General features: G+C 40.8%; 1 protein-coding gene across 1 annotated transcript; it reads right to left on the bottom strand.

The window, feature by feature from the left end:
- Positions 1–1481: 1481 nt before the first annotated feature.
- KIF23 (kinesin family member 23) lies at positions 1482–26395 on the bottom strand (the record flags this gene model as incomplete). The annotated part of the gene is made up of 23 exons (XM_080691649.1): positions 1482–1556; positions 2463–2541; positions 2729–2811; positions 3934–4164; positions 7431–7742; positions 8013–8192; positions 8405–8578; positions 10126–10283; positions 11017–11175; positions 11663–11789; positions 11991–12110; positions 12192–12271; positions 13097–13199; positions 15758–15879; positions 16135–16247; positions 16935–16976; positions 18502–18672; positions 19062–19171; positions 19600–19736; positions 19948–20053; positions 23550–23678; positions 24848–24917; positions 26034–26395. The coding sequence occupies 23 exons, from the start codon at positions 26393–26395 to the stop codon at positions 1482–1484; spliced, it is 3243 nt and encodes a 1080-aa protein (XP_080547775.1).

The raw sequence follows: 26395 nt of genomic DNA, 5'->3' as shown, positions 1-26395 counted from the left end.
AGATGGGCATACTTAATTTGTAGACGTTACATGCCTCACACTAAAAAGGTATGGCCTATTTAACGGCAAATTACTATCTATTTACTAGTGCGTTTTTATTCATCCCACAAATAATGAATGTCAGGCACTTAAATGCATAGCTCTGTGCTAAGTGCTGGGAATGTACTGAACGAATGACCATCATACAACTTTGTATTTCTTAGTGCTTTTTATTTCAATTCTTTTGGCATTTCTAAATGGCAAAAAGTGAATATATAATACAAAATTCTAAACATCCTAAAATGGTTTTATCATTGGCCGATTACTGACATCTTTAATTTGAAAAGTTTGAATTGTCAAATGTCTAAAGTGCATTCTTGCAGCTAATCAAGAGCAGCATTTGTTTTGTCTATAAAACCTTAAGAAGAGGTGGAAGTCACAATAAAAATAAAATGTGATCTAGATATATTCTTCCTTAATTACCCAAGACAAACATTTGCTTGAATTAGTTTATAAGTATACAAGAAATATACAAAAAATAGCATTATAAAAAAAGTTCATACAGCAATAAGAAAATGGGGGAGGGGGTCCTTCCTCTACTATTATATTTAAATATGGCAAGGCATATGATACACAAAGTTTACGGAATCCTAGATTTCTTTGGAAGCAAAGGGGAAGCTTTGTTCTAGGCCAGTGTATATGCTATAGCTGAGGTCTGATGTTCACAAAGCTGGCGTCCTACAGGATGGAAGACTGCTTCTGGAGTGGCTCCGGAGAAGCCACCAACACCAATGGCAATGTTCCTTCACTACTGGGACTGTCCACTCATGGCTTCTTGCGCCTAAAACAGAAATAAGCATTGAGTGTTAAATTTTGCAATTAGTGACACATTTGAGGTGAATGACTCTTCAAGAGAGCTTTTCCAATTGCTGCTTTAAAAAACTTCACGTCCTCCTTACCTTGTAACAGTTTTCTAAATTGCATAGAAACCCACATATTACAAATATTATAGATGGATATTTGTAAAGAAGGGAGCTTTACTAAATATGGGGGGAAAAGGTCAGACATCTGAGTATGAGGTTAATAGAAGAGGAAAAGGGTCCTTCTCTACTATGAATTCTGTCATCAGGTTTTATTAGGTGAATACTTACTCCTATACCAAAACCAAGAGGCCAGTCTGGAGAGAATGGACCACACAAAGCCATCATTCCCAACTAAGGCCTCTAGCCCTTCCTCCTTCCAGGTGTGCAGCTCGGCCTCAGAGCTTCAGGGGTGGAGGCAGAACGTGAACAAGGACCACCAGTCTTCCGTCACCTGCCCACACAGCTGTGACGGTGCCCACCAAGCCCTGTCGGCACTGTGGATGCCTACTGCTGATTGCTAGGAGGGCCTACATAGTGGCAGGGGAAACCAAAAGCCAACATTTGTTCTTGACAAGGGGATGTCGGGAGAAGCAGTGTGTGGGATACTAGAGGAAGAACACACGGGGCTGGCTGCAGTGCTCACTTGGGCTGTGCATGGTGCTGATACCCAGGTCCCAGCTGAGATCCTGCTCTCATCTCCACAGCCACCGAACACTAAGAGGAAAGGGACAGAAGAGAAAAAGTCAGTGCCTCTCAACGGCCTACAAACACACCTGTTTAGACGAGCACTACTAAAGCAAAAGGCAACACTGCGCTCTAGCTCAGCACACTTAGGTTAGACACCAGGCAGCCAGACACCTGCAATTTATGTCTTGCGTAGACAACAAATGTTGGGAGCAGGAAGGGCCTCTGGAGGTCATCCAGGCAACTTCTCTCATTTTAGACAAGGAGCATTCTTGAGAAGCTAGAGGCCAGGGCCACAGCGGGGCCTCCTGACCCCCACACCAAGTCTTTCCCTTAGAGTTTCTCCTCAGGAATTAGTCACCTGGTGAGGGGAGCTGTGTAACCTGTCTGCCATTGTCTGTTTTTCTTTCTTTTTTTTTTTTCCCCCTGTACTGGGGATGGAACCCAGGGGCATTCTACCTTCAAGTTACACCCCCAGCCCAATTTTTTATTCTTTACTTTGAAACAGGGTCTCACTGAGTTGCAAAGGGCCTCACTAAGTAGTGAGGCTGTCCACAAACCGTGATCCTCCTGTCTCAGCTTCCCAAATGCTGGGATTACAAGCATGTGCCACCATCCCCTGCTTGTTGTTATTATTTCTGAGTACTCTGGCTTCCAGGTAGCTGGGGTTACAGGTATTTGCCATGGTGACCAGCTTGCCTAGACTTTTGAGTTCTGTCCCACCACACTGAAAAACAGGGACTCAATTTAGGAGCTCTAGTAAGATGGAAGTAAAGAAATAGAAATGCTCTACAGGTGTGCTAGGAACAGGTCTCCAGGCTACACTGACGACATGAGATGTGCCTTCGCATCTTCAAAAAGCAGAGCTACAGCTGCAGAGTTCAAAATGTGCCGCACCTAACTTTCAGCGAGCAAATATTTAATTGTTACCCCTACCCTTGTTTCTACATCGGTCCATTCAGACTCTGTACCATCTGGTTGGGCAGGTGCTATTGTGGACGATCTTCGTTTTCGACTACTGAAAAAGGGGAAATACGATGCAACAATTATTTTTGCATCTAAGAATAAGAAAAATCTTAGAAACAGGGAAAGCCATTTGTACCCCTTTGGAGAATTAGTGATAAACTTCCTACGATATTCTGCTCAAGAAGGAGCAGCCAAGAAAACAGCCCTTTAAAGAGGCATCTTTGTGGATCACTCACCCACTTGGTGATTCTTGTTTTAACGTCTCAATATCAGTAAACTGAACAGATTGTCCACCACCCCTTGTTTTATAAACATCGCCCTAAAGCCAAGAGAAAAGGTCACTGTTACACTTTGATACATCAAATGATAAACACACATATATATTTAAATCGATTTCTTTCATGGAAACTCCCTCCCACAAAACCAGATGGTGCCTGGACTGCCGAGTCTGTACTAATCAAAACACTTTAGAAATCTGAACACATCTCTCACACTAAACAAAAGAAGTACCATACAATATGGTCAGTAACATTCCTAATGGAGGAAGTCCTCCTTTTTGTTTCACCTGGAATTTAAATACCTAACTGCACTAAATATCAAGAAGTCTGCCAGAAATGTCTAGTGTCCTACAGCAGCATACCTTCTCCTCCCTGGTGTTTCCCCTTATAATAAAAGTAGTCCTGTTTATAACTAATTATAAGAACAATCCTTAAGCTAAATTTGAAATGAAAGGGTTTTCCCCATCTTTTGTCTTTTACTTTCCTGATTATTCACTGACCTCACAATCAAAATTCCCCTACAGGCAGGCAAGTCTCTCCTTTCCAGGAAAGGGCTTTGGATGGCTCAATACCAAGTAATTTTCATAGGTCAATTTTTTTTTTCTTTTCAGTAGTGGGGATGGAGCCCAAGGGCATTCTACCTCTGGGCTACACCTCCAGCCCTGTTATTTACTCTTTATTTGGAAACAGGGTCTCACTGAGTTGCAAAGGGCCTCACTAAGTAGCTGAGGCTGTCCGCGAACTGCTATCCTCCTGTCTCAGCCTCCCAAATGCTGGGATTACAAGCATGTGCCACCATGCCCAGCTTATTTTTTTTAGGTCAAATTTTAAGTATGCTTTTTATCTTGAACTGACAGCAAAGATGTAAAGGTAGTTCTTTGTTTAGGTTTGCTTTTATAGAAATTAAAGCTAAATATACAGTAATTCAAGTTCTTGTCTGGGTTTCTAAGAAAACTAAGACTCTTAAGCTTTTTAATCAGATTTAGTCCCAGTTTAGCAGATTCACAAGCAGTTACTTTAATTTTCTGCTAAGAAAAAGACTACATCAAACACCTATTCGTGTTCCTTTTGACACTGTGGGCACCAGTAGGTAGCAGGGCAAATGGTTTCTTGCTAGGTTAATTTTTAGTGTATTGTTTCCTCCTGTGTAAGTTCATTTTTACCTTAATTAGTTTAGTTTCAATCTCCCCATCGGAGGCTAGTTCCTGGTGGGTCAGCATGTACTTCTCACACTTAGCTAGTGCCTTTTCATTTGCAACAGACACTGTGATGGCGTGAGGGACATGTGGCTGCATGACTGTCTCAGTCTGCACGTTAGAGGCGGGCTTATGATCTACCCATCTGTCCCCTGCAGAGCGTGATCGTCTGTGTCGGAGACGAATTGGTGGTGCGTTCTGATCAGGTTGAAAGAGGGATTGAGAAACAAGCACAACCCAGAATTAATTTCAGGGCATTGTTAGAAGTGCAGCAGGTCTGGCTATGTTCATGATGACAAATCAAATCAAACCTTTTCAAAACCTAAATGTTACCTAAGTAATTTAAACACTCTTTTGGAATTTAAACACAGAACCAACAAAGATCTTCTAATAGCAGCTTATGTAATATCTAACTGGGAGTTTCCATTCCAGCAGAGGAGAAGAAGAAAAAATAAGATAATGCTGGCTAGTTCTTCTTGTTTAAGACAAATAACTCATTTTTCATTCTTGATAAAAAATCAGTACTTATGATTATTTCTGAGACAGTCAATTACACTTGATCTTAGCCAAAAGGCCGAGAAGCGGTTTTGAGACAGTCTATTAGATCAGTAACTCTGTAAGAGCACCAACAAGATCAGTAAAAGCCCTAAACATGGACAAGAGAAAACACTCCTTAAACAAAGACAGAAATAAGATAATAAAAGCTGATGAAGTACAAGAATGCTAAAAAAAGAATAAGGCATAATAACCCCATGAATAACATTAAAACAATGTAAACTTGAACACTTTCAGTTAAGATTTTTACATCTCAAAATGACTTCATGAAAAATTCAAATACAAATAATGACTAAAACATACCAATTGATTTTAACCTAAAATACTTCTAAAGGTTACAAAAATCAAAGAATATAGTGTCAAATCAGTATGATCCAATAAAAAACTAGTAGCTTCCATTCAAATGCCACATAAATTTGGAAAGTTAAATTTGGCATATTTAACTTAAGAAAAGATAGTTCATATACCTTACAGTTAAAAGCTTAAAGCAATATTGTGGTTATCTCCTGTTTATAGAACTGAAAGCAAATGAAAAAAGTCTACCACAGGCCAAACCCTTCAAAGCTGATCAATTATACAGATCCCAATTTCAAAAGTGGGATCTGCTGAACTAAATCACTTCCCTATAGAGTTAAAAGAAACAAATGAGGCAGTCATGCCAGCTCAAATCATTTCTACCATATGTAAAACATGGTCAGTATAATTTGCCACTGAAGCCGCTGGGCCTCAATTCAGGCAGAACGCTTCCCCCTTGAAATGGTCAGATAAAGCCTGGCTCTTAGGACCTGCCACCGAGCAGAAGTTCTCTTGAATACATTTAGCAGTTACATTCCGAAACAAGGTTTGGAAATACAGTCATCTACATAATTCGCTAGCAGTCTTGACAAATAATTTTTTCCTCACTCAATCATAAAATTTAGTCTACTGAAAACGTTTGACCAGCAAACTCAGACACACAGATACTAGCCTTATAACTTCTGCTGCACTTCTAAAGAGATTTTGATTTTTTTTTGGGGGGGGGGGGTTACAAAGAAACAAAATAAAGCGAGATGTGAAAGTATCTCTAGTCAATCCTCTTAAATATCTCAGCCAAATTAGGTATTACTACTGCTGACCAAGTATAAACAGGCCTAGAATGGTTTTGTCTATAAACACTCATGAAATAAGGGGACTGACTAGAGTTGATCAGAAAGACCATTCACCATGATTTGCTTTCTATACAGGCTTAAAGCAAAATTTGCAAAGAACTCTAGAGACAAGGATTATCTATTGCCTTGGTCAATATCCCAGGATTTATCACCACTCATTAGCAATCAGGAAGGCCACTTCTATACTCATAACTGTATGATACGAAATCTAAACAGGTATTTACTATGAGGTTAAGTTGCTTAGAAGGAAATTCTAAGGGAGCTTTGGTCTATTTAATTAAATTCAAAGGAAACTTTACCATAATCTTTAAGAAAAATATAGAAGCGAATTTTTATTTTATTTTATTTTTGGGGGGTACAAGAGGCTAAACCCAGGGGCATTCTACCTCTGAGCTAACCCTGACTCCTATTTTTTTTTTTTTTTTTTTTTTTTTTTTGGTACTAGGGATGGAACCCAGGGGCTTTCTACCCCCAGGCTACACTCCAGACCTATTTTTTATATTTTATTTGGAAACAGGGTCTAAGTTGCTGAGAGCCTCATTGTAGCTGAGGCTGGCTATGAACCTATTCAATCCTCCTGTCTCAGCCTCCCAAGTGCTGGGATTACAAGCGTGCACCACCACGCCGGTCTTCTATTTTTTTTTTTTTTTTAATTATTTGGAAACAGGGTCTCACTAAGCTGCTGAGGCTGGCCTCAAATCTGTTATCCTCCTGTCTCAGCCTGCCAAATACTGGATTACAGGCCCAACTAAAAGTGAATTTATCTGAACACCTTTGAATAAAGCAAAGCCCTTGTAACTTAAGATTAAAGGCATCAAGATTAAAAGCAAATTATTAGACATCATAATTGTAATTTCAGAACAAGTGAATTAGACCATTCAAAACAGCCAATGTCATTTAAAAAGGGGAGATATTTTAAGAGCGCTAAAGAGATATCATCACCACATTCAATATATTTACTTTGGTAAGATCATGGATTGAAAAGAAAAGCCATCATTGTGACAACTGAGGAAATCGGAGGATATTTATTCTATTACTGTTAACTTCCTTAGATGGGGTGAAGATTATAGTTATGAAGGACAACCTCCTTATTTTTAGGGATGAAATGTCACAAAGTCTACTGCTTATTTTCAAAACGTTCAGGGGAAAAGAGTTTACACAAAGTAACAAATTAAAATCGGAAGAAAAGCAGCTTTAAATATTAGAGCAACAAAAAATTTAATTTAGGGGAGAGAAACCAAAAATTAAATAATGATGATGTCCCTCGGTTCCCAAGCACCACAAAAAAAAAAAAAAAAAAAAAAAAAAACCCACCAGAAATGTGCCCCAGACACTCATATTTGGGCCGGAGATGCAGCTCAGTGGTAGAGCATGGGTTCAGCATGTGTAAAGCCCTGGGTTCAATCCTTAACATTGGAAGAAAGAAGAAAAAAAAAAGACACCCCTGTTTACCATTCTGTGCAAAGTTTGGTACCTCATGCAGCTGCAAAGCGCAGACTATTCTGGGATGTGCCAAACTGGCCTGTATCTAATGAACTCACAAGGCATCGCTTCTGTTGACAGGTGTGTTTGGGCTTTTTCAGATGCAGGGCTGAACCTCAGTTTCAGAGCGGTTCGATCTTTCAACTTAACTGACATAAAAACGAGACCTTTTTCATGCTGGAAGCACTCCCATCTTCCCAATGAACTTGCGCAACAGTCACCAAAAGCAAATAAATAAGATCTACTACTACAGTGCTTTAAAATAACGCTGGCACTAACCCTGCAGCAGGGATCCTCTTCTACTTCTACCTCATTTCTGAACGTAGGAACCACCTCCCTGCCTTCAGTCCAGTACATCCCCCGCCTTCTGTCTGACACGATACAAGCTTTACTTTGTCCTGGCTCCTGCTGCCTACGCCTGGCAATAGAGGTGACATGGACAGGTGTGCTGTACGGAGGAATTTTCTGCTCCCATTCCGAGATGCAGGAAGCTACAGAAATGCTGCTGCAAGAGTTAGAGCGCCTATGTAGCTGTGGCTGGCTCAGGAGCTGCTGGCCGTTGGGAATCTGAGCAATATAGTTACTAGAAAGCTAGAAAAATTGGAGAAAAATGAATGAGTAAGACTGAAAAACAAACAATTCACTACTTTTCTATAATTTTAGCACAAGACAACATTGTATTTTTACAAAGTTATTAAATTGTATTGAATGTGTTTATGCTAGATACATAAGAAATTTAAATAGAAGTTTAAGAAATATAATAAATAATATAAAACAAATCAACTCTCATAGAAACAATTCTCAATTCTTTGAACAAATTCTTTCTAGTACCAAGCTACGACAGCACTGCTGGTCACTTACCGGCACTGGTGATGGGGAGACAGATCTTTGGGTGACTCTCTCTCGATCCCGCTCCCGAGAGGGCCTCTCTGGCTTTTCCGTCTTGGGCTCAGTGACAATAGCCTTTAGCTGCTTCAGCTTTTCGTCTTTGACCCAGAGTTTATTTTGCATCTCCAGCTGGGTGGCTGCCACCCGACGCTCCTACAGCATCAAGGGCAATTTATATTCCAATTAAGTTACGCCAAACAAACACACCAAATCACCCAATCCCTCTATTTCCTAAAATGAGTGTTTCAATACTTCCCAAGTTGAACAAATACCAGACTCCACCACAAGTACAGTAATTAAAAGCATTTAAATTCGTTTCTAAATCACCAGCAGCTCTGGGTAAGTACTGCAAGAACGGCACTCACACACTCCTTCTGCCACTTCATGGACGTCTCCGTCACCATGCCTTGCAGCCTGGCTTCTAACCTGCGCTTGTCAGAAAACTGTCGCTGAAGTTTCTGGTTCTGGGTTTCGAGCTCCTGCTGCAGATTGCGTTTATCCTCTTCATAGATGGTAGTTGTTTTCTCTAAAATTTCAATCTGGGGAAGTAGACGATCATGCTCTATATGTATCGTGTAACACTCCTTATAGCCCTAAAATGATCTTTCCTATTTGCTCAAAGAAGCAATTATCACAGAGAAGCCCTAGGCGAAGTACTTTTCTCCTTTAAAGTTTCATCTGAATTCCCACTTTCATTCCCAGGAGTAAGAATTTATTAAACAAACTCTTCAGTCAAAACAAAATTATACCTAACTTAATGTGAAAATTCCTTTCCCCTAAAATTAAGACCTAAAACTTTAATTTCTTAGGCTATTTTCAGAACAGAGAAATTGTGCAGGTTGAGACTGGCTTCTGTCAGGTATGAATGAGGGCCCCTCTGCCCCGAACCCGGACGACGCTCTGTAAATGAGAAGAGCGATCACACGCCGCTCCCAGCGAGGCGGTGTCTCCTTCCATCCACAGGAGTCACCTGAGCTGCACTCTCGTGAACATGATGTCCAAACCAAATGCAGGCCATTTAACTGCTGAGTATGTTACACACACGGCGCTATCCTGGTGCTTTTATGTCACTATCTCATTTAGTCATTTTTTTCATATAATTGTTATAAAAGGCCTATGGAGGAAATATTTCCCTTCCTCCCTTCCTTTTCACTTAAGTGGCACTGGGATTGAATCCAGGGACATCCTACCGCTGAGCTACACCTCCAGCTCTATTTTATTTTTAATTCTGAAACAGAGCCTCACTAAACTGTGAAGGGTCTCGCTAAATTGCTGAAGCTAGTCTTGAATCTGCTATCCTCCAATCTCAGCCTCCCAAGTACTGAGATTACAAGTATATAGCCTGTACCCAGCTGGAGGAATATTTGATTTTATCTATTTATTTTTTTGCAGTACTGTAGATGGAACCCAGCGGCATTCTACCTCCAAGCTACACCCCCAGCCTCAGTTTTTAGTCCTTTTATGTTTGAAACAGGGTCTCACTGAGTTGCGAGGGGCCTAAGTAGTAGCTGAGGCTGTCCGCGAACCGCGATTCTCCCGTCTCTGCTTCCCAACTGCTGGGATTACAAGAGTGCGGCACCACACCTGGCAGAATATTTTAAATAAATAAATATAACACCAGCAGAGCATGGCGACACACATCTCCAATCCTAGTACCTAGGAGTCTAAGACAGAAGGATCACATGTTTGAACCAGCCTCAGCAACTTATAGAGTCCCTGTTTCCAAGTAAAAAAATAAAGGACTTGGGGTACAGCTTGGTTGTAGCATGTCCCTGGTTCAATTCCCATTTTGCACCACACACAAAACTACTAACATTAAAATTAAACTGTAAGTCGTCTACAAACTAAACCATAGAACTTTATCTTCCATTGCTAACCTCTAACTCATAAAATTACATACCACACTATCTCTTTTCTCCCACGTATGCTTTTCACTCATATTTTCCCTCTCTGGGGGTCAGATGAAGATAGTCAATAACAAGTGTTAAGTCAACAAGCAGGAGTAACAGGTGCGTGGAACAGAGCAGTCAATCACAGACCAGTGCTAGCTACATAGCCAGCACTTTGTAATAACACCAACACAAACCTTATATTCTAAAGTTTTGTTTTTCTTTTCTAGTCGTTCTATTTCCATCTTTTGTCCTGAGATCAACTTTTCCTTTTCACTCAGCTTTCCTTGAATGTAGTTTTCTTTATTTAAAATTCCATTCTCAAATTCTTGTAATAAAGCTTTAAAAGTATTAGCTGAAACAAAAGCATGCAGGCCAATCTTTACTCTAATTGAAAACAACCAACGAAATCAACTTCAATTAGCAGACAGTAAATAAAACGTAGGTATTCAGCAAATCTGCAAGAATTAGTCTATAAGAAGAAAATAAGTTGGGAAAGAAATCACGAGCTTGATACTCAAATCTGTAAGAGGCACAGAAACTGTTTAGCACCAAGAAAGCACTCGGCTGTTCCTCCTGCACTATGGTATCTGCCCCCTACGTACAAATGCAAAAGCAAAACTAACATGAGATTTGAAGTGAGCCCCCTGGGACGCCCTCCCCGGTTGACTGAGGCTGGCTTCCACACGAGCTCCCTTCTCCCTGTGCCAGGCTGCTCACTGCTCTACAGGACGTCCACAGCATTAGCCCACGTCTCCTCACGACCTCCTGAGTTAGAAACAATTACAATCCCTATTTTGTTGACGAGGAAACCATAAGAAATATTCCTTTGTATCTGTCATGGTTAGTAAAATAGGGAGAGGAACACACCAACTTTTTCTTATTTGACTTTCTTGGAATATAAAAAAGAGCTCTAGGGAAAAAACACCCTTTAATTCTAATTAAACAATGCTTTAAGTACTACAAAGGATAAGAAAGACTAACTCTTCCTTAAAAATGCGTCCTATCACAGGACTAGGATTCATTCAAATTCATATACAAATTCTTTCCATTTCTGAAGTGACAACGACTGGACAGTTTGCTCTTACATTGTTTGTTAAACTCATCAACCATCATTTGTCGTAGACGATGCCGTTTCTCTAAGGCTTCTATCAGCCTCGGAAGGGTCTGCTCATCATTGATATCCAAAAGTTCACACGATGGCAAAGGTGGAAAACTTTGTAAAACTATGTCGGTAACCATTGGTTCTGTATTAAATTATAAAAAGTTTAAAAGTTACACAAGAGAGAAAGAGCTTGAATAAACTTAACACTATGATTATAGCCCCCAAAACAGCTAGCCATGGTCACAAGTTGGCATAATCTTGCTTCCTTAAAAATGAGTTATAAACTGGTGTTGTGGCTCACGCTTGTAATCCCAGTACTTGCGAGGCTGAGATGCCGGCAGGATAAATGATGGCACGGCTAGTCTCAGCCACTTAGTGAAGCCCTTTTAATACCAAGTACCAGGAAGAAGAAAAAAAAGGCATCTCACTAAGCTGCAAAGGCTGTCTTTAAACCTGCAATCCTCTTTCTCAGCCTCCACATACTGGAATTACAAGTGCGCATACCACACTCAGCTTTCAAACTTTTTTAATTTGGTTCTTCAGAAGACATAACAAATAATTGTTTTATATTAGGTGTTTTAAGTTAGTAACAGACCACTCGGGGTGAATGACAGAGCACTAAGTCATACCATCTCCAACTGGGCCTCCTCGAGCCTGGTTTCTGTACCGCCTCCCGGGCGTTAGGCCACATATCGCCTTGTCTACTGGTCTCGCCACTTCAACTTCTTGGGTCACTTCTGCAAATCTCATGACTTGCTAAAATACAAGTGGAGTTTGCAAGCAATAAGCATATCCAATTACTCAAGAAATTACTAAATAAACCAACAACACATTAGTTATTAGTCTACTTCTATATCCAATGGGTCTGTATCAACTTATAAAATTCTAAAATTCTTCACATTGAAACAGATGCTTTCCTTAGAGAAGCTCAATTTTTATAAGACAAATTAAAATTACCAAACTTTCTTCATAATCTTCAGCCTTTGGATTCACACACACGATCATTCGCACTTTTCCTTCCCCGTCAAAATAGTTCTTAAACAGATGGGTCAACTTTGAATCTCGATATGGAACCATCTATAAAAATATTCACATGTAAGTTTATAAAGGAAAACACACACAGATCTACACAAGTGCGTAGCTAGGGCGGCTGCTTACCTTGTTAGTTCCATACATTTGGTTCTCTCTCAGAACTTCCATACACGTTCTTAGTGTCATCAATGACTGATTAATGTTACCTGACCAAAAAATATACAGAGAAGATAATTAAAAACCACATAGTGGCTAGGGCATGTTCTCCATGCCGATAAAATCTCCACATAACTATTGGATGGGAACTACAAGCAGATTTTCATGGTTCAATTTAAAGAGCAGCCCATACAGGGCCCAGGCTATCTTCCAATAGTATTATGTCTAGATACATTAAGCAGACATACTTCATGGTCTCTATTAAAAGGATTCTCCATCAAGTGCAATATTACACTTAATGATCCATAAAGCTTCTGCCAAATCTTAAAATTCTGTGAAGGAGTATTTTATATACAGGTGTTTAATATCCTCCTGTTAAAATATTTTCTCTAAGGCATAACCATTTCAGGCTCCAGCTGGCTCTGTCTAGAGTCTAACCTCCTCCCTGTACCCCTAGGGTACATTTCTAATGATCCATGCAACTCTGTCCCCTCTAAGTCTCAACAAGGACTTCTTAAATGTCCATACTCATTTCTTATCACCAGTCAGTCTTGTTTGGACTGGCCAAGACAAACGTGATAAACTAATCACACCTCCCAGCACACAGATTTCACCTCAGTGGACCCTCAGAGTGCAAGAGGCTAGCTGCACCATGTTTTCATCTTTGGCCTACCAAATAAACGATTTAGCTAATTCAAAAGCTAAGTTTAATGGCCAATGCTATTTCATTAGCTATGATGGCTTGGTATCAATCTAAATTATCTAAACTGAAGATGATTATATTTAAACCACCCACTAATAAGTAAATAAGCCAGCACCGCAAATTTTTGAAAGCTTGCAATGTCGCAGTAAATAAACACTCCACTTCTACTTACCAGCTTCACGCAATCTGTTCCCTTCTGCTTTGGTCCGATTAGTTCGTTCACTTCCAGCAAGATCCACCAAGGACAATTGGCTTATAGTGATTTGTTCTTTTTCCTGAAGGGATCACAAAGCCAGTAACCTAAAATAAGTTCTAACTGGTTTACCATGATCTTTAAACAGAATCCAGTCAGAGGTTACACGATTTAATGAACACATTACTGGCATGAGACAAAGTGCACAGGAGAGGTAGAGGATACATGTTTTACAGAGAACTTTATAAAAGCATATGCTGAATATCCTCCTGACTTTAAGTGACCACTTGTCTGTTGTCTAGTCTTCTTTCCACATCAGACTGTAAGCTCCCGGAGGAAAGGCACTCTCTGCCTTGTTTCTCCACTTTATCTCCAGAACCCTATAGTGCTGAGCACTCCATGGGAACTCCATGAATATTTGCTGAAAAAAGAGCGAGTCTAGAGAAGGTGTGTGTGTGTGTGTGTGTGTGTGTGTGTGTGTGCGCGCGTGTACACTCCTGTGTGTGTGTGTGTGTGTGTGTGTGTGTACACTCCCAGACCTATTTTCCTATTTTATATTTTATTTGGAAACAGGGTCCCTTAAGCCAGCGAGGCTGGCTTCAAACCTGCGCGATCCTCCTGTCTCCACCTCCCAAGCGCGGGGATTAGAAGCGTGCGCCACCACGCCCGGCTAGAGAAGGGCTATCTTAAAACTCATGTATTTAATAACTTGAGTTTGGGGATGCAACGTAATGGTAGGACATTTGCACAGCATGTACGAGGCCCTGGGTTCCATTCTCATTACCACACACAAAAAAAGTAACAGATATTTAATAATTTTACAATCCATTAAGAAATTCTGTGTGTGTGATACTGGGGATTGAACCCAGGGGTATTCTACCTCTGAGCTACATGCCCAGCCCTATTTTTTATTCTTTATTTAGAAACAAGGTCTTAAGAAGTTGTAGAGAGCCTCACTAAGTAGCTGAGGCTGGCCAGGAACTGCGATCCTCCTGTCTCAGTCTTTTAAGTACTGGGATAACAAGCGTGTGCCACCATGCCCAGCTTTACATTAAGAAATTTTTATAAAAAAAGTCGAGAGGTACCTAACCAATATAATTTTAGAATCCCCAACAGACACACAAAAAAATAATTCAAAGAAAATCAAATGTATATGGAAGGTTGATTTATGAGCATTTTCTGGCTAATATTTCTTGAGCTTTTACTAGCCAAGCACTGAACTAAGAACTTTACATGCATTATATTTCCTTGAATTCTCACAACCTTCTGAGGAATTTCTATTTTAGTTAGGCCAGACAGCTAATAAAACAGAAATCAGAATTCAAATCCTGGTGGTCTTCAGTACCATCTCCTCTTGTCACTCATAAACCCTTATTTTTATTTAGGTATTTTTAAATATTTTTTGTAGTACTGAGGACTGAACCCAGGGGGATTCTACCTCCAAGCTATATCCCCAGCCCTATTTATTTAATTAATTTATTTATTTATTGTGGTGCTGGGGATTGAACCCAGGGGCATTCATTCTACCTCTGAGCTACAGCCCATGCTCTATTTTATTTTGAAATAGGGTCTATCTTTATTTTGAAATAGGGTCTCATTAAGTTGCAGAGGGCCTCACAAATTGCTAACAGCTGGCCAGGAACCTATGGTACTCCTGTTTCAGCCTCCCAAATACTGGGATTACATATGTGTGCCACCACTCCTGGCTTACTGTTACCTTATACATGGACAAACTTTTGCCCACCCCCAGCTTTGATAGCAAGCAGCCAGTTATGTAATTTGTTAAAATCAGCAGTTGCTTTGAACCTGTCTCAGCCTCCCAAGTATAGGGATTACAAGCGTGTTCCACCATACCCAGCTTATCCATAAACCTTTAAAATGCCACAATTTTATAATATAGTTTGAACATGATTATAGTTTAATAGCTTAAAGTTATTAAATTATGCACAATGCCGGGCGTGGTGGCGCACGCTTGTAATCCCTGCGCTTGGGATATGGAGACAGGAGGATCGCACAGGTTTGAAGCCAGCCGCGCTGGCATAAGAGACCCTGTTTCAAAAATATAAAATAGGTCTGGGAGTGGGAGTGTAGCCCGGAAGTAGAAGGGCTTCCAGGAACCCCAGTACCACCAAAAAAAAAAAAAAACCAAAAAAAAAACCAAATTATGCACAATCAGGCTCAAACACTGTTAAAAGTTGATATAAGCCTCAGAGCACAACAGGTCCAGTGGTAGAGTGATCAACCAGTGGGGGCCCTACTGGCCTATCTGCCAAGATGAACAATTCAGAACACCAGCCTCCCAAACTACACCTACCCTACAAAGTGAACTGCCAACATCTAAAAGCCATTAGCTGAAATTTTACAAAGAAAATGAGTTGCCAGATATAAAGCAATAAATCACACATTCTTAATTTAAGATACTTTCAAACACTTGTAAACCATCACAACAAAATTCCAAATTCAATAGGCAGCTTCCCAAAACTACATTAATGGGGAAAAAATAGTCTTAATGTCATCAGCAACATAAATATTAACTCTGCAGCAATCTTCATTTGCGATGACACTTCCCTAATTTAGCTCTAATTCCAAAAGCTGAGGACTGAGTTAGAAGAAGACAAACGCCACACATTATAACTTTACCTGTAGGACATTGTCTCCATCTGCATCCAGAGGAGCCTGAACTAATTTTATGTTGAACACGCTATGGGAGCGGCTGGACTCCCGATTCAAATGGGTGTTAGCAATACGTCTCTTTTTCTGGCCTAGGATGACAGAGAAATCACCGATTATACCTGAATTCAATAATTTCATCATACATCCCTTCCATGTATCGAAAAGAACTGTAGTCAAATTATAGCAATCACTCTCAGGGCTAAACCCATCATTTTACATTTTTCTTTCCTTTCTGTTTTTTCTTTCCAGTACAGGGCCTTGTGCCTGCTCACCAAGTGCTCTACTACAGAGCTACATTCCCAGCCCCCATTTTATATTTTCCTAATTATGGTTCTGTTCCTTACCTCTCCAAAACACTTCAAAGGCCTCCTCAGTAGATTTTACTTCTATTTCTGTACATCCTGCAACATACATGTTATGGTTCTTATCTTCTCGAAGCATTTTAGATTGTGGGAGTCTGTGGGAATAAAAGGGATAATTTCCTAAATTATGTGGTAGTATTTTCTCCACTTAAGAACTAAAATGCAAAGCAGATGATATCCATTCTTTAACAGAGATAAGTTTATGTAAAAAACGCTGAAAAATATTAAACTTGAATAAGGTTATAAAGCTATAGTCAAGATTAGTTACATAATAGGAGTCAATTTTGTTTCAAAAGCTGAGCTCTAGCTTACCCCAACAAGCACATGAAACAATACTTATAAATAATTAGAGACCACGGTACTATCAAAGCAGTATCACATGCACAGGTTAAACATCACAATTTAGCATCTTCTGAATTTTAAAAGATGGGCAGACAGAACTGGTCTGATATTTGCAGCAATAGCAGAAAACAAATTCAAAGAGCTTGGTATATACCAGAAGTGGCAATCCTCTCAAAGTGGCTTTACTGAGTTTGTCTGGATGGTAGGATAAAGGCTGGGTAAAGGCAGACTGTTGGGCTTTAGTCTCATGAATGGTGAAGGCAGAGACATTCACCAGCCATCGTCACTGAGAGTCAATGGCACATTTTTCTAGAAGCAAGGAAGGATAGAGATCGCAGCCAGCCCAGTGCCAATAAAAAAAAACTGACATGCAAACATGCCATGAATGCCAACCACTGGTATAACTGCACCCTTCTCTAGGAGCCAACCCCATCACATACACAAAATCTGTGTTCCTCAAGGGTGTGCTGCAACTGTTCCACCTACCAAAGGAATAAGGAAGACATTACTACCTCTCCAGCAGCCATCTCACAGCAATCCATTCAGCCCAGACTACCTGACAGTCACGAATCATATCTTAAAAATCCTCCATTTGCCGGGCGTGGTGGCGCATGCTTATAATCCCTGCGCTTAGGAGGCAGAGACAGGAAGATTGCGCACGTTCAGAGCCAGCCGCACTGGCTTAAGAGACCCATTGTTTCCAAATTTAAAAAAGTATAAAAGTAGGTCTGGGAGTGTAACCCGGTGGTAGAAGCATTTTCAGGAACCCCAGTACCACCAAAAAATAAAAATAAAAAATAAAAAATGAATCCTCCATTTGTAGTATTTCTTCATTGTATTAAAAACCACTAGAAAAGCCAGGCATGGTGGTATATGCCTACAATCCCAGTACTTGAAAGGTTGGGACAGGATGACCACAGGTTCAAGGACAGCCTCAGCAAGTAGTGAGACTCTCAACAACTAAGCAAAACCCTGTTCAAAATAAAGATAAAAAGGCCGGGGGTGTAGCTCAGAGGTAGAATGTCCCTGGGTTCAACCCCCAGTACCACACACACACACAAAAAAATTACTAGAAGTTAACTACTCAAAAAAGCAGACCTGTCAGCATAGTGGCGTACACTTGTAATCTTACTACTTGGGAGGCTGAGACAGGAGAATCAAGCAGGTTTGAAACCAGCCTCAGCTACTTAGGCTCTCAGCAACCTAAGTGAGACCCTGCTTCCAAATAAAATATAAAATAGGGCTGGGAGTATAGCCCAGAGGTAGGAAACCCCCTGGGTCCCAATAAAAGAAACAAAGAGTAGACTTAACACCGGGCATGGTGGCATATGCTTGTAATCCCAGCATTTGGGAGCCTGAGACAGGAGGATCGATCATAGTTTGAGGACAGCCTCAGCTACTACTTAGCGAGGCCCTTTGCAACTCAGTGAGACCGTTTCAAAATAAAGAACAAGCCAGGCATGGTGGTGCACGCTTGTAATCCCAGCGCTTGGGAGGCTGAGACAGGCAAATCGCACAGGTTCGAAGCCAGCCCTCAGCTACTTAGTGAGACCCTGTTTCCAAAAAATATCTAAAATAGGTCTGGGAGTATAGCCCAGAGGTAGAAAGCCCCTGGGTTCCACCACTAGTACAAAATAATTAATAATAATAATAATAATAATAATAATAAATTGGGCTGGGAGTGTACCTCGCAAGTAGAATGCCCCTGGGTTCCAACTCCAGTACCCCAAACAAAACAAAACACACACACACACACACACACACACACACACACACACACACAAAAAAAAAAAAAACCCCCACATGTTATAACACACAGGTTCTATAATACTTATCTAGTTGATAATAAAAATACTCAGAGTATTAATTATATAAGCAAGTTATTTCTTTTCCTTCTGAAAACAAGTGCAAACATTATCCTATTTGCAAATGAAAAAACAAAGGCTCCCAGGAGTAAATGACTTTCCCAAGGTTAACATTTGAGAAGGGATTCTGTTCACTACTTACTTGGGCTTTATAGGATCAAATGGGACCTCTTCCAAGAGATCATATATGTAATTATTATATATTTCAATATAAGAAACAAATACACCATAGACACTGTCTTCATCAACTTCTCCTGCTTTGCAGAATTCTTGGACATTTATCATATCTGCAAATTCTGGATCTACTTGTCGTCTAAAAAAACAAAACAAAATATTCTATTTTAAGTCATTATCAAAAGCAGACAATCCCATGGGGCAACTAAAAGGTCTAACTCAAACAATCTGCCATTAAAGCAGAAATGCACAGATCATATTCAGGACCTGCAAACAATATCCCTGGGTCCTCCCAGATTCACAGCACAGGCTTTGATCCCTGGAGAGAGGTACCTTCTCCAACAACAACAGTGTGCTAGAAACCAGAGGGAACATCTGAGCATTCCTTACCTTTGACCTCACAAAAGTCAACTGTCAGCCCAGCTTTTCTACTTTGTATTCACCATTCCCCAGGCCTGCAAAAACCACAGGACAGAATCCTGTGCCCCTGGGCCCAGTGCTACACCACATACCAATGTAATAACTTACTTGCTAGAGGGGGTCTTTGGATTGGGCATGGCTTCTCGCTTCTGACGTTCTAACAGGGCATCAACCTCACACTGTATATCCATGCTATTCCTATCATTAGATTTAAAAACCTGAAGTAGAAACAAAAATTAGACCATGTAGTTTAGAATTCGGCTGTAATAGTAAGAAGCACATTTAAAAATTAGAAACATTTGCCGGGCGTGGTGGCACACGCTTGTAATCCGCGCGCTTGGGAGGCAGAGACAGGAGGATCCCGCAGGTTCGAAGCCAGCCGCGCTGGCTTAAGAGACCCTGTTTCCAAATAAAAAACTATAAGAATAGGTCTGGGAGTGTAACCCGGAGGTAAAGGGTTTCCAGGAACCCCAGTACCACCAAAATAAATAAATAAATAAATAAATAAATAAATAAATAAAAATTAGAAACACTTGATGTTTCAAAATGGCTCTGATTTTTGGTTCTCTTTTAATACTACTATACCCAGAGGTATCTTAATCCTATGTTTGCAGTGATAGTTATAACACAAAGGAATTATACTCACATATCGTTTAGCTTGAAATGATCCAATACTGTTAAAGATCATGTCCAAACAACGAGGGAGCAGCCCTCCTTCCCCTGTAGAACCAGTCATTGTGTGAGTTTTTCCACTTCCAGTCACACCGTACGTAAAAAGAAGACCTACAGAATAGCAAGTCACAATGAGTCCTCTGCTTATAACATTTCGTGTTAAAAACACTAAAATTAATCAGCTCAAAAAAATAAAACCAAGTTTAACATCACTTTAACCAATTATATCTGATATCACTTCCAAACATAACCCAAATGCATAAAATGTAAACAGTTTTATAAGAGAAAAAAGGAAAATCCAACCACACTGCAGTAGTCATACCATTTTTGCCATGAATGAGGTCATCTACCAAAGGATTAGCCACAACATCAAAAAGTTCCTTCTGGGTGGTGTGAATGCCAAACACCTGCTTAAATGAATACTGAGTCTAGAGAGAGAGAGAAAAGAAAATGTACTTAAATGGAATTCCTCTATCTAGGCTAGAAATAAATCTATTATGCTTAGGGTGTTACTTTTTTTATTTTTTATTGGTGCATTATATTCATACATCATATTGGGGTAAAAGACTTGTGTGTACATACATGAATACATTACTGATTTAACCCCTATCCAATTCCCACCCCATTCCCTCCCCACTTGCTTGGCTTAGTGGTTGACTTCGATATGCTTAGGGTGTTTCTGTATGAACATTTCAGATCTACAGAAAAATAAGAATGGTCTTTAAATTAGGAACCCTTAGTACCTTAGCAACCCACTAAAATACCATGACATACTAAATTAAAAGGCTGAGGACACAGCTCAGTGGTAGAGCACTTGCCTAGCTTGCATGAGGCCCTGAGCTCCATCCCCAGGTACAATAAACACAAAAACAAAACATACTTAAATTATAGCAATTACAAGCCGGTCTCAGACTCCAAAAACGTAGGAAACAAGAATTGACAAATGGGACTGCATCAAATTAAAAAACTTTTGCCAAGCATGGTAGTGTATGTCTATAATCCCAGTTACTAGGGTGGTGGCTGAGGCAGGAGGATTCAGGAGGCACAAAAGTCCACGCCAGCCTCAGAAAGTTAGCAAGACCCTGCTCAAATTTCTCTTTTGAATGTAACTCAGTGGTAAAGTTCCTTGGGTTAATTCCTAGTACCAGGCACTGAAACAGGAGTGTCACAGGTTGAAGACCAGCTTCAGCAAGTTAGTAAGACTCAGCAACCTAAAAAGACCCTGTTTCAAAAGGGGTTGGAGGTGTAGCTCAGAGTAAAATGCTCCTGGGGTCAATCCCCAATTAAAAGGGGAAAGAAAGGGCGGGGTGGGGGTGAGAAAATCTCACTTATGTTTTACAAGATCATCTGGCTACTCTATGGAAATGAATTAGAAGAGTCAGGCAGAAGCACGCAGTCCAGTGAGGCTTCAGCAGCCACGTGGATTAGCTCAAAGCAGAGGCAGCAAACCAATGCCTGCCTGAGAATGTTAGTCTACCTAAACTTTCAGAGGTTTCTCCAGCCATCTGGCATTGCTGCAACATCTCAGCCTATGTTTGATAAACCTGTCTTATCAAACAGATTGTGAAGAAACTCTCCATCATGGAATTCATTCAATTAGTCCCAAAAGCTGAACTAAGTATCCACTACCATGCACCAAAGTAAAAAAAAAAAAATGGGCTGTCAATGTAGCTCAGTGATAGGGTACTTGCCTAGCACACAAGAGTGCTGGGTTCAATCCTCAGCACCTCAAAAACAACAGAATTTCTTCACTACAGACAGTTTGAGAAGCACTGGTGACAGTGATTAACAACTTGGTTCAGAATAAGGTAGTGGCCGTGAAGAAGGCCGTGAAAGGCCAGCTCCCAGGCACACTTGGAGTGGAGCTGACGGGATCCCCTAGTGACTGCAATACAGCAGAGGCTACTGAAAGGCAGGCTCCGGGTTTCTGGCCTAAGGAACTGGACAGTGACAGCACCCACTTGAGAAGATAAGAGCAAGTCATTTAGAGAGGAAAAAAGAAAGATTCAAGAGTAAGAACTTTAGATGCCTTTGTGACACTCAGCAGAGATACCAAGTAAGTGAAGGATGTCTATAGTTTAGAGTAAGAGAAAAGGTTTAGGCTGAAGATAAAAATTCCAGAGCTTTTACCATTTAAAACCACGGGAAATGAGCTGGGCATGGTGGTGCACACTTGTAATCCCCGCGCTTGGGAGGCGGAGACAGGAGGATCGCACAGGTTCGAAGCCAGCCTCGCTGGCTTAAGAGACCCTGTTTCCAAATAAAAAATATAAAATAGATCTGGGAGTGTAGCCTGGAGGTAGAAGGCCCCTGGGTTCCATCCCCAGTACCAAAAAAAAAAAAAAAAAAAAAAAAGCATGGGAATGCCAGGTGTGGTGGTTCAAGCTTGTAATCCCAGAACTTGGGAGGCTGAGGCAGGAGGATCACACAGGTTTGAAGCCAGCCTCAGCTATTTAGTGAGACTCTCAGCAATTTAGTGAGACCCTGTTTCCAAATAAAGTATAAAAATAGGTCTGGGAATATAGTCTAGAGGTAGAAAAGTCCCTGGCTTCCAACCCCAGTACCACAAAAAAAATAAAAAAATAAAAAAAATAAAACCATGGGAAAGGTAAATAGAAAACAGAGCCCTGGCATAGACCAACTCAATATTAAGAGGTTGGGCAAGGAGAAGCCAGCAAAGGGTGGCCAGTGAGAAAAAAGAACAGAGAGCTGGCGGGGGAAAGAGGAGAGCGATTCAAGGAGGGTGTCACTGAGAGGTTATAAAGGAGCACAGAGGTGTGCTCAAATCCAGTAGCAAAGAGCCCATGCAGAGTCTTCTGGACAGCAATGTCACTGCAGCAGTGTGCCTGCCCAAGAGTGAACTGCAGAGGAGGCAGAGCCAGATCTCTCCCCTCCACACTGCCAGGGTCCTACGTCTCTAGCTCACAGCACTCCTGCCTTGCTTGTCTACCACTTTCCCTAAGCTGTGAAGTCCATAAAGGCAGGGACTTACACATTTGCAAAAATCTCCTCCAGCCCCACACTGAGCACACTTGTTTGACTGAATTGAACTCAGTATTTTTGAGTTTGCTCAATATTTACTACATATAAAAAACACTTCATAAGAGGCTGATATAATCTAGTACTACAAAAAATAAAGAAAAAATAAAGGATGATTCAAATGCTAAATGCCAGCCAGGCCTGTGGCGCACGCTTGTAATCCCAGTCCTTGGGAGGCTGAGACAGGAGGATCTGAGTTCGCGGCCAGCTTCAGCTACTTAGTGAGGCCCTCCACAACTTACTGAGACCCTGTTTCAAAATAAAGAATAAAAAATTGGGCTGGGGGGCGTAGCTCGGAGGTAGAATGACCTTGGGTTCAATCTCCAGCACAAAATAAAATAAAAAAATAAAGATGCCTATTAATAAATGTTACTTTCATCTTCACACATGAAATTATATATGTAAAATTGCCTGGCATAGTCATGTCATTCCACATTAAACTATCCCTAATATCTTCTCTAAAAAACAATAAATAGTCAGGCGTGGTGGCGCACGCTTGTAATCCCTATGGTTGAGAGGTGGAGACAAGAGGATCGCACAGGTTCGAAGCCAGCCTGGCTGGCTTAAGAGACCCTGTTTCCAAATTAAAAAAATATAAAAAATAGGTCTGGGAGTGTAACCCAGAAGTAGAAGGGTTTCCAGGAACCCCAGTACCACCAGAAAAATAAAAAATAAAAAAAATATATCTAGTAAAAGTGAAAGTAACCCTTTAACTCGAGCTTATCAAAAGTGTATCTGTGTATCACAGAAATCAAAAACACTTTAGAAATGGTGATAATTGTGTGTTTCAAAAAAGCGGGATCATATGAACTTTGTTAAACTTAAAAATGAAAAAGCCATTCAGGAAACAACATATCAAAACCACTTGGTTCCAGCAGGAATTACCTCTTTGTAGTCTCCATTTCTGTTGAGCCTGTAGCCCTCAGGAGTATGGAGCTGGACGGTTGTGTTATTGATCACTTCTATGCAGCACTCTTGATCAGGAAAGCTCAGTGGGCGCACCCTACAGTATACCTACAAAACAGGCAGGCACGTAAAAGACAGCTCACTTTCTGCCTGATTTTACTTAAGCTTCTCATTCATTCATTCAACAAACAGTTGGTCTCTCATTTTATGAAACCTACACAGACTTAGAGCACAATCTACTCTCTCTTCAAATACAGATATATTAGATATGAGAAGAGATTTAAAGCACAGCCAAAATCAATGAACTTGGTAACAAAAGTAGCAAACGGCACTGCTTCTCTTCACTATTATATAGCATACACACGATACAGTTATACTATTATATAAAAAAGCTCTCTCCCGGTTGTGGTGGCACACAGCTGTAATCCCAGCTACTCTGAGGCTGAGGTTGGAGGATGGCAAACTGGAGGCCAGTCTCAGCAAACCTAGTGAGACTCTGCCTCAGAGAGGGGGTAAAAAAAAAAAAAAAGAAAGAGCTGGGATGCAGCTCAGTGGTAGAGAACTTGTCTGGCATGTGTGAGGCCCGGGGTTCAATCTTCAGTAAACATATAAATAGATAACTCTCTAAATGGCAAATAAAAGCTGCTAGAATTTTTTGGAATCAGATATCAATTCAAACGTTGCCAGCTTGACCTAACACTTAACATCTAATGAAGTGTCTAGCTTTTTGCACACTCCATTGGCAGGGAAAGGGATTTTAAATACCCTAGGGCAAAGCAACCCTCTTTTAGTTGCCACTTCAGCTTAAACGCAAGTCCTAAGCCTGAAAGCAGTAAAGTACTTGCAATGAGGAGAAGGCGATAACTTAAATTATGGGAGTCTATGCAACTTCGAGTTCGGGGCTCTCTTAGGGAAATGTGTTATCAATTAACCTTTGCACACAGGAGAGGAGGATTTTCTGAGCACCCCCCATCCCAAAGAATATGCAACGAAATCCAGCTGAAGATTTTTGATTATCTAACTTTCAAATTATAATTAAAGGTATGCAGTTAACAACCAAAGACTTCATTTTCCTGGACAGAGAAGCAATTTCATAGCAGGAACCAGTTTTATACAATTTTAAAAAATCATTTAGTTAACTAAATGTTCTTTGGCTTCACTTCTACATCTCTTCTTTTTTCCTTTCCAAACATATACATAAGACAGAAAAAGACTGAAGAATGACTACACACACACACACACACACACACACACACACACCCGCAAGGAGACCTTACCCCAACTGGGTCTTTAAGGTTCGTTTGGGATCCTTTTTTCACTACTGGTTTTCTGGGTGTTTTAGCCCTCCTGCTCATAAATTTAAAAAAATTTTTTTTTTTTAGTTAAACATTAACACAAAAACTTCACATATAATTCATAAAGAAAACCTTCCTCTGGATTATAAAATTATTCCTTAGCAGTTCTAAATACACCGCACCCCAAGTACTCTAAATAATAATAAACCACATCAACAGAAGAATGTGACATATGCAATCCAAGTTATTAAAATTGGTTTAGAACATATTTTTGGCACCAAATGTACCTAGTTTTTTTTTTTTTTAATTAGTTCTATATTTTAAAAAGCGTGAGTATTTTAAAGCAACATTTTACAGGGACACTATGAATTTGAAGTCTCTACAAATAACTGGCCAAACTTATCAGGAGACAACTTTTATCTGTTTACAAGCACACACACATTGCCAATAATCATTACCGAGGCCTTCTGACATGTTATCCAAATTAATAAACTGACAAACTATTAAAATGCACACAGAAGGCTCCATTCTTCTATCAAGATTTATGTCTACATGCACTTTCAAGAAACAACTGGTTGTTGAATGCTCAAAACTATTACCCTTTGTCCCAACCTGACAATATCTTGCTCTAAGACTTTTTGATTTATTTCACCACTTCTCTATCATATCACTTTTTTCCCTTCACAGTTATCCATAGGTTAAATGAATAATACTAAAATCAATGAAATTATTGGCTTGGGCTGTACATTATTAAAATACTTTTCTAGAAATTTTGCCAGATAAGGCAGAAACAAATCAGCGGTCTTAAGTGCAAGATACTTTGGTAGTTTTATATAAACCCAATATAATCCTTTTTAAAATCTGAATATTTTAGCTGGGTGTGGTGGCCCAAACCTATAATCCCAGTAATTTGAGAGGCTAAAACAGGAGGATCGCAGGTTCGCAGTCAGCCTCAGCAACTCAGTGAAACCCTCAGCAACCTCAGGAGGACCTGTTTCAAAGTTAAAAAAAAAAAAAAAAAAAATACAGGGCTGGGGATGTAGCTCAGAGGTAGTTTCCCTGGGTTCAATCCCCAGCACCAAAAAACAAGTGAATAAAGATCTTGACTTTGGCCTCTTGCTAAAACAAGCTGCCTTCTGCAAAGGGCTCGCTAAAGCGTAATGATCACAAAACCACCCGTCTTTGCAGAAGCGCTTCTTTGACCAGGAAGGCGCGGCGCTCGCAGGGCGCCTCCGCCGGGGCTGGAATGTGGGCGTGGGCGCCGGGCGCGGGAGGGCGGCGGCGGACGGTGACGGCTCGCCCGGGAGCGGTACTCCCGGGGGTCGGGGCGCCCCTGGCCCTCTCAGGGCCAGGATGCCCGACGCCCCAGCCAGCCCCAGGTGCCAGCGCGCCCGGCCGGCTGCACGCGCGGGCGGCCCCGACCGCGGGCTGCAGGGAGCGGCAGGGGCTCCGCCGAGGGGCCGCGGCCCCGCGCCGGAGCCGGGTGGCGGCAGGACCCCGACTTGGGGCCGGGCGGTGGGCTGCGGGCAT

The sequence above is a fragment of the Muscardinus avellanarius genome (assembly GCF_963383645.1).
Source record: "Muscardinus avellanarius genome assembly, chromosome: 3".
Classification (NCBI taxonomy): domain Eukaryota; kingdom Metazoa; phylum Chordata; class Mammalia; order Rodentia; family Gliridae; genus Muscardinus; species Muscardinus avellanarius.
Note: the sequence above shows the minus strand (reverse complement) of the source record. Positions and strands in the feature narration are given on the sequence as shown.